This window comes from Castanea sativa, chromosome 5, assembly GCF_040712315.1.
Source record: "Castanea sativa cultivar Marrone di Chiusa Pesio chromosome 5, ASM4071231v1".
In the NCBI taxonomy this organism is placed as follows: domain Eukaryota; kingdom Viridiplantae; phylum Streptophyta; class Magnoliopsida; order Fagales; family Fagaceae; genus Castanea; species Castanea sativa.
The window spans coordinates 52574028-52583562 of NC_134017.1; the positions used below are offsets into that span (position 1 = coordinate 52574028).

General features: G+C 34.6%; 1 protein-coding gene across 2 annotated transcripts; it reads left to right on the forward strand.

Annotated features, from left to right (window-relative positions):
* Window positions 1–918: 918 nt before the first annotated feature.
* Window positions 919–7559, forward strand: LOC142636660 (pterin-4-alpha-carbinolamine dehydratase 2, mitochondrial). Of its 2 annotated transcripts, XM_075810935.1 has the most exons (7): window positions 930–1118; window positions 1225–1259; window positions 2236–2333; window positions 5612–5697; window positions 5778–5901; window positions 6019–6087; window positions 7174–7559. In XM_075810935.1, the coding sequence occupies exons 1-7, from the start codon at window positions 1023–1025 to the stop codon at window positions 7260–7262; spliced, it is 597 nt and encodes a 198-aa protein (XP_075667050.1). In that variant the 5' UTR covers window positions 930–1022; the 3' UTR covers window positions 7263–7559. The 2 variants fall into 2 exon arrangements, with proteins under 2 accessions (XP_075667051.1, XP_075667050.1); XM_075810936.1 differs by lacking the exon at window positions 6019–6087 and having other exon boundaries at window positions 919–1118.
* The last annotated feature ends 1976 nt before the right edge of the window (window positions 7560–9535 follow it).

Consider the following 9535-nt stretch of genomic DNA (forward strand, 5'->3'; position numbering starts at 1 on the left):
TACATAACTAGCTTCATCACACGCATTCTGCACGTACGATGAGACTCTTTTTTTATTTTGAGTTTAATGTAATTTTTCAATTTGAATTTATCTATTGTTAGTGTGGTTACACATGAATGAATTTTTTTAAAAACTAAAATTTAGGAATTGAAATAAAGTAAACTACTGAATTTAGTGTGTGCTACTTTTTAGAAAGAAAAAAAGTATCAAACGTGCTTGAGATTTATTTAAATGAGCAAGACTTAAGTACATTACTTATATGTTGTTTTTTAGGTTCCATTTTTAAAATTCTGCCATGTAATTTTTTTTTTCATAGAATGAAAGTGTATGTTTTAGTTAAGGAACAACGTGTCTAAATTTTAATAAAAGAACATAAGAAACAACACTTAAAAGTACTGTACCTAAGTTTTGTCCTATTTAAATAGAGTGTCTTAATTTTTAGGAAAAAAGTTTCTCTGGTATTTTTTTTTGAATTCTATTGAATCACAATTTTAACCCAATTTTTTATTTTTTAATAATAAAGATTATCTAATTAGATTATGGGTATTTTTGACATTTTCTGAAATCATAATTAACTTTCTGAATTCTCTTAATATATAACTCTGGTATTTTTTTTATTTGAATTTTCTTGAATTACAATTTTAACCCACTTTTTATTTTTTAAGAATAAAAATTATCTAATTAAATAATGAGTATTTTTGACATTGCCTGAAACCATAATTAGTTTTCTGAATTTTCTTAATATATGAAGAAGAAGATAAAGATAATAATAATAAAATAAATATCACAAAAGTACATGATAATTAATTAATTATTCTCAAAATAAATTTTATTATATGATAATAGAATCGTAGATAGATATGGTAAAAAAAAAAAAAAAAATTGTGAGGAAGTGGAATTGGGCTCAAAAACAAAAACAAAAACATATACTATTTGATGAGATTGATAGTCGGTTAAGACTAATCAGAAAAAAGTGTGAACCTATCCAATCCTATTGTAGATCAGAGAAAACAGCTCTCATTATGAGACATATGATGTTTCGTGACTCTATATCTATGTTTCGGATGCTACATCTCCATCCTCCCATTCTCTGTCTCTCTAAATCTCATCTTTTGAAGGTACCAAACTCTCTCACTTCTCTTTTTTGTTAAGCTTTCATGAGTTTTACATAATACCCTTTTGGCTAATCATAAATCTTTGCTTGTGATTTTGTTATGCTTTCAGCCTCCATCGGTGTTTTTGTTTGGAACTCATGGACGGTACTTGCTTTTCCTATCCCATGTTTAATTTCAAGAATAACCCATGTATTGGATTCTAGTTTGTCTTCTGGGTCTAAGTGTAATTCCGAATTTTGTATATGTTCGTTTGTTATATCCTAGTTATAATATTAGGGGAAAAAAAAAGATATTGGATTTGATGTGTTTAAGCTATGCAATGCAATGTTTGTGTTTATATCTGATTTTTTTTATTAATATTTATTTTATATTCCTGAATTAACGTCCAAGTTTAAGAAAATAATTCAATAAGAGTCTTATATGGTTGGCTATAATATATGGGTATAAGAGTCTTTGTGGGAAAACAAGGTGTTGTTTTTGATAGGCCCAGTGGTAGAAAACGATTTGGGTAATTTCTATTTCCATGGTTTATGGTTTGTAAAGGGCTATTTTCTGAATATGAAGAATGAACGGCTTAGCCAAATATGTCATAATTCGTCTAGCAGGCTGGTGCTTCCCAAACGCAGTTAGTTTTTTTTTTAGGATTTCCCAAAGAGATACTTAGACTGACATGTTAATTTTCTGCAATGATATAAGCTAAAGGGGGTCAATTCATGTCCTTCTAACCGGCATTAAACTCTTTTCGATTCTTATATTTGATTGGTATCTGTGTCATCAATGTAATATCAAATTAGCTCATGAAAGGATTAATGTTTGATTTTTTTTGTAGAAACTTTTCCGCTCATGTTGGTGAATACGATAGAGCTTTCTGTCACCTTATGAATCGCACATGATTTACCTAGAGTACTTAGATAATCTTCATGAAAAATGTAACTCTCTTATATTATTATTGTTACGTGGTCTTTGACTTATGTACTTGATGCTTTGAAATGACACTTTAAAACTTCTCCTAGTTTTCTAAGACGCTGCTTGTCTTTCCTCATTTTAAAATTTCCCCCCTTTTCAGATCCATTTCTTTTGGATTTAATTTTATTTGTGCATATGAAATTTGTACTTACAGTTCCAGTATACGAGGAACTGAGATACTTCTAGACCATGTGGGGGTGTCATCAAATAGGAACTCACTTTATGGATTTAGAACTTTTTGCACTGGCCAAGGTGTGTGTGTACATTTAACCAGCTTGTTCATTTGATTATTAAATGTGATTCCACTCATGTGCCAATCTATATACATCCTTTGCAATTTACATGCAGAACAACGTCCAGGTTATTTGTTATAATCACCACACCATTTTGAGGTCATTAATCCATATAGGCCTATTGCTGACCTCAAAGATTAGGGAATAAGGGGTTTTTTTTTTTTTTTGTATTCCATATTGGTCTATTCAAAGAGTGTGAATTGCTTTTAGCATCATAAAAATATCCTCTTAATGCTTGGAGAAATCACTTTTTCTTGCTTCACACAAATCCAAACAACTGGTGATTAGATTAGATTTTATGCATGTCTCTCTCTTGATCAATTCCTGTGAGATAATAGTTTCTTCACTTTCTTACTTCTTTGTTTCTTCTTCCATATGACAAAGATTCCAAAATTCTCTTAAAGCTTCATTTATAATACAACTTTATTTGCCTATTTTCCTGTTTTATAGCCCTGAAACATTTTTTTATTGAGAATATTAAGTACTATTATTATTTTTTAAATAAATGTTTGGTATGATTTGTGGTGCCTACGTGTATTTGTAAGACTGTGTTGCTTCTATGATTAAAGCTTGCTATTTTGTGAAAGACAAATTTCTTCACTTTATGTCAATCATTATATTTGCGTTATTACTATTTTGGTTAGTCTGATTTTAATTTAAATTCCAATATCTTACTGCATTTAGTTAATATTAGAAATGCTAAAATGTATTGGCAATGCTAAAGCCAAAATTTTAGCCGATGTCCTTTTCTGCCTGGTAGTAGTTCTGAATTTGCAAGATAATTAGGGCCATAACCTAGCCAAGAGCCTTGTAGCTTAATTGGCACCTTCTGGTGTTTCTGATGTAGACATTCAGGGTTCAAATCCCCCCACTCCAACTATCAAATTATCAAAAAATAAAAAATAGAATCAGGGCCATGACCTAACTTTACCTATGCTTAACTATTTTTATATGGTTAGACAACTAAAGTATATAGTAGATGTATATCACTTCTAATACAGAAGCAGAGAGAAGAGATAAATCATAAACTTTCAACAAATCCCTAAGTCAAGAATCTCTCTATCTCTAGATATTTCTATTTTTTAGTAAAATAAGTAGTGGAAACCCATAATGATGGTTGGATATCATAGATAACCTCGGGTTTTCACTTCTCAGATGGTTTGGGTTAAATATTCCTCCTTCAAATTTCAATCTAATGTATTTTTGATAATTGTGTTTAGAAATGAAGTATTGGTTTTTGGGTTTTCAAAAATCATTCATCATAGAATATACATAAATTGATGTATGAAATGTACATGAGTTAAAAGCTTCTTGGCACTAATTCTAGGACTTGGCTAACCAATATGCATCACGGTGGGTCAGTAAGAGCTTAGAAATCAATATGAATCCTCTTAGCTTTTCCATCGATGATTCTTATTCTTGGAATTCCTTTATCTCAGTCTCTAGATTGGGTGGTAGAATATTTTTCTGCCGTATGCCATTGTTGTTTAGTCTAAGGTTAAAGACCTCATGAATTATTTGGTATCATTTTTGATGTGTAGCTTAAACATTTTATGTGGATTGGTAGTTGCATACATTGCCTAGTAAATGGTTATGAAGTGGAAGTTCTGGTAACTTTGATTTTTTTTTTTTTTGGGGTTGATGGTAACTTTGATAGGTTAATGAAGCTATAGGCCTGTTTCAAATCAAAATTGCCTCTATTGGCTAGTTTAGGGACTGGCCTCTTGTCCTAAAAGGGTGCATGGTCATGAGATGCTTACTAATGCCATAGGTTCAATCTGCCTTTTGTAGCTTCTAAGGCAGCATTTGGGGAGACAACTGCAAATAGATTTTAAACTTTGGTAGAATGAATTCAGACCAAATAAATTTTTTTGACTACATTCTTTTGAGAAATAAATTTTGGTATCATGCTAAAACTCTTACTAGAAAGTAATTATACTAAATGAAATTATGTTCTGTTATGTCATTTGGAGAATTTATATTTTGTCAATAAATAATATAAAATATTATTCAATGTGAAAATTTCTCCAATTTCTCTATAATGATCCACAATTTCTACAATTGCTCTACTACCCTTCCAACCCACAAATACCAGACCAACCCCAACCAAATTATCGAAATCCCAACTTTATCCACCACCGTGAACGACCCAGATTCCATAATCACAAGTTGGTTTTGTGATTGTGGGGTTTTATTGTCGAATCAAAATGTTACAAAGGAAAAAGGTAAAGAAAGTTCAAGAAATTGAACTAAATGAATCAAATTCAGTTGTCAATCATGCAAAAAAAAGTCAGCCTCTTTGAAGACCCATACCAAATCATCGGCCAAGGTTCAAGCTGCCACCATTGTGAAACCCATCCAAACTGCCATCATGCAAAGACCCAGCCACCTGAATAACAACCCCCCCACCCCTCTCTCCCCTAAAGCACAACCACCCTCCATGCCACCATGACCCAAGTTGAATAAATAGATTATTGGAAAACTTTGGGAAAATCAATTCAACCTCCTTCACCCACATAAAATCACTTTGGGAGAAAAACCACCATGACTAAAACTCCAAGCCTTTGACTTACATGAACCTGTGCCATGAACCCATAGTCAAGCCACCACACGTAACACCAATATCCATCACGCAAAATCAAATCAACTACCATTTTCATCCGAACAAAAATCCCCAATCCACTAAATGCATCCTCCCCCAAACCTCCACACTCAGTCAAGGGCATGATACCATGGCTACCTGCATCCACTAATCTACTATTCAAAAAATAAAGAGGCCTAAAAAAAGAAACAAGAGAAACAGAGCTTGTGCTATCATGGGCAATATGATATGTGTCCCATTGATTTTTAGCAAGAATTATAACTAGAATCCTTTTTGGCTTAAAATATCGAGAGAGAATGCATTCTCAGTAAACTTACTAAACAGTTGGTAAATTGGTAGTTTAATTCTATTTTATTTTGTTCAGGAGATAGGAGGCGTGTAACTTGTTTACTTCTGACTTCCTTTCTTTTAATAATTATTGTCTTTTTTCTGTATCATGCTTATGCACTTCCCATATTTTGCTGGCTGCTGCATGTTGCTTTTTAACTTACAAATTGTGTCTTTTCTATCATCTTTCCATCGTTGGCTCTCAATGCCCACTCATTTCATAAGTTGGAATTGGGTACTGTTAGATTTGTCTGAGATTGCATATTTTAAATTGGGTTGTTGTGTGACACATTTGATTGTGATGTTAGATTTGTCAATTAAGAAGTGTGTGCCATGCGACTTAAAAGATCTGCGACCCATGACCGAAGAAGTGGCAAATGGTCTACTTCAACAGGTTGGTGCTTGCACATATGTTATCTTTCACCCTTTTCTTTATACATAAATTCATGTTTCTTAGTGCTCTATATTGTTTAGGTAGCTGGATGGAATTTGGTGAATGAAGGTGGTGTGTTGAAGCTGAATCGATCAATGAAAGTGAAGAGTTTTACCAAAGGTCTGGAATTATTCCAGCTTATAGCTGGTGTTGCAGAAGCAGAAGGTATCTAGCTCTTAGCTAATAAGTTTGTGAATATGTACATGCTGTCAATTGAAACACATGGGAAGCATATTTTATGTTGTGAAGTAGCAAATTAACAACAATACCTGTTCAATGCAGCTCACCATCCAGATCTTCATCTTGTTGAATGGAACAACATAACGATTGAGATCTGGACTCATGCAGTTGGTAAGAGATATCCATTAATCAAGTAAAATTATCTGTTCTTTTTGTAGAGGCCAATAAAACTGACTGGTTGAATAAACATTTTCTACTGTTCCTCTAATCTGTCATTGTTGAGCTATAAATTTTCTTCCAACCAGGAACAGAAGCAATTATCTTCAACTTGTGTTAGAAAAACGTTTTTGCTAACTTTGCTTGTTATGGTTTCAAACTCCCATAGAACATACTTCAGTGTCATAAGTTATTTGACCTGAATTGGTGTTGTATTCCTTACATGTATTTTTTACACTTTGTCGGTATCTTCTCAAAGCAAAATGTAATACATATTACTGATTTGAACCCTTTTAAGTAAGCATCAAAATATCATTTTATGTGTTAAATACTTAATTAGGAGGTATTAATCTTTTTGAGAACAACAGATATGGAGAATAATTAGAATCCAATATGTTACATTACTTATGTTAAGGATCACTCATAGCTGGAAGGTCCTTTTTTTGGGTGTGTGTAGGGTGGGAATTCTATAGGGGCTATATTACTCAAAGGTGTTTAATATATCGGTGCCACATTTTTATAATGTTTATAAATTTTAAGAAAATATGGCAAGCAGAAGAAAATAAGGCTTTGTTGTTGTTATAATAGAATATCATTATTGAATTGGCAAAGCTGGCCCAATTTAGCCGCTTGCTTTGGATTTGGTCCTGGTATCCATTGCCCAGCATCTGATGCCATTGAATAATGTTGTAGGCTCCTTGAATATTTTTCAGACAATTTTTTTTTTTTTTTTTCTTTTGGTTGCTTTTTAGTCTTGGTTATATGTGGCTTGATATATACTTCAGTTTTTTAACCAGGTGGACAGGGCAGTTTCAAGACCTGTATGAATCTGACCCACTCATCAGTGAAATCACCCTATCCTTATTCCTAACCCATTGCATGATAAAGCCTGCTACATATCACTCTAGCAAAGCATTTGAATTTTGAAGTCATTCTTTTGGAATCTAGTTTCAGACATAATATTTTCTTTTATTTTCTTTTTCTGGCACAAGTTTGCTGTATATTAGAGATGTGCTTTTGACATCATATTTATTTGTGCAGGTGGACTGACTGAAAATGACTTCATACTTGCTACAAAGATCAATAAGCTGAATATGCATCACCTACTGAGGCGAAAAGTTACCGATTAAACAGTCGGCATAATATGGCATATGAAATCTGTTACATCGGTGTGATGTAGTGGATTTCTATCTCTTGTTGATATTCTGAGTTTGAAAATATGGCACATGAATGTTGCATCTGTCATCTGTCAGTGTGGCATACTTGATTTCTGTCTTTTATTGATACAATTTTGAGTTTGAAATGGACCACCTTAGTAGCATTTAGTTTATGAAGAATTCTGGGATATGTGAGACATTGCAGCTGTGTACAGAACACTCAATCCATAGTAGATGTTCAATATTGCACTATTGTGCTGAAGCTGCAAACTCTTTTTCTATTTTATCTCCTGTTAGTAGATCTATATTAGAAGTGCATATGGAGGTCCTATGGTTTGAGGAAAATACAGTATATTTGGTGTATTATGTCTCTCTCATATAATGTGTGTTACAGGTGAGGCGCTCACCTACCCTTAAAGCATCCACACCAGCTCCTCTATTTTACACATTCACTTTTACACTAAAAACCTACTTTTTCTATTTTACACATTTAATTTTACAAAACCTCCACATCAATTCATCTATCTTACCATCTTTTTTAATTAAATAATTAATTTTCTTTAATATTTTATTATTTTACACCAACTAACTCCTAAATTACCGCACTCTCTCTCTCTCTCTACCAGCTCATTTCTCACTTTTGCTCTCTCTCTCTCTCCAAATCCATCTCTCAGACTCTCCCTCTCCCTCTCCCTCTCCATCAACTACCTCTCGGATCACCACCTCAGATCAGCGTCCGCGAGTCCGATCGGCGAGCTCAGATCACCAACCGCGAGCTCCGATCGGCGATCCGAGAGCGATCGGAGCTCGCGGATCGGCGATCGGCAATCCGCGATCGGGGCTCTCGGATCGGCCAGCTCCGCGCTCCGCGATCGGGGCTCTCGGATCGGCGATCCGCGCTCCGCGATCGGGGCTCTCGGATCGCCGATCCGCGAGCTCCGATCGCCGATCCGCGAGCTCCGATCGCGATCCGCGAGCTCCGATCGCCGATCCGCGAGCTCCGATCGCCGATCCTCGAGCTCCGATCGCGATCCGCGAGCTCCGGTCGCCTGTCCACCAGCTCCGATCGCCGATCCGCCAGCTCCGGTCGCCTGTCCACCAGCTCCGATCGCCGATCCGCCAGCTCCGATCCAGCGTCCGCCAGCTCCGATCCACGGCAAGACCCACGAGCTCCGACCAGTCAAGCACCGATCCATGTTTGTTTGTGTATGTCTGTGTTTTTTTTTTTTTGAGCAAAGTTTATATCTGTATATTCTGTGTTGTGAAAAAGATGAGAGGATGAGTCTGTTGCAAACGGATCAGAGAGAGAAAAAAAGGAGCGAAGGAAAATTATAAAATATTGTATAAACGAGCTACAGTAATCGTGTATATTTACACGGTACTGTAGCTCGGGATGGGTTTACACTATTTTAGCCAGTTTTAGCTCTACTGATGTAGCTCAAAATGTGTAAAATTGAAAAAAATTTGTATTATACATGATTTTAGATACACTGATGTGGATGCTCTTAGGAGGGATGTTTTGAATAATTTCACCATAGACTGCATAATCATGTTCGCAAACCAGCCATATGAAAGAAGCTTCATCTATAAAGCTTGTCCCACATTGTTTGGCTTAAGCAAAATTTTAGTCATATTTAGAATAAGAAGTGTTACTTTATGTATTTTAACTAATCGCTTTCACAACATTCCATATCTCTTTATTCTAAACTTTATTTTCTTTAAATATTCTTTCTTCATTGATTTTTATTATGTCTTCCAACAGTCATTAAATACATTCAATTGTCTTCTCCAAAAAAAAAAAAAAAAAAATCAATTGAAACAAAATTTTCTCACAGAAAGAAACAAGTTTCATGAAGATTCTTTTAGAATCAATAATAATAATAATTCGTACATTACCTCAAAGAAGCAATGTGGAAGTGAAAAGGGACGAGATTGTAAATCATTCAACCATGGATCTTAATCCATCCAAGTCATTCCCATCAAATACTAATCACTGCCATCAAAGGATCACCATAGGCGCTAAACAAAGAAAGCCTCGAGGAGATGTTAAGGTCCAAACTTTAAGAGGACAAAAAATATGGAATATTTTTTTTTCTCATCAAAAGAAAAAGTAGAGTGTGAGTTGTCTACCCCCCATGAACATGGCTGGGAAAGATTTGCAATTGCTTGGGTCTTGAAGCAATCCTCCATGATCACACATCACGCGTTTCTTTTTTGGTTAATCACTATAGCTAAAATCTATTTTA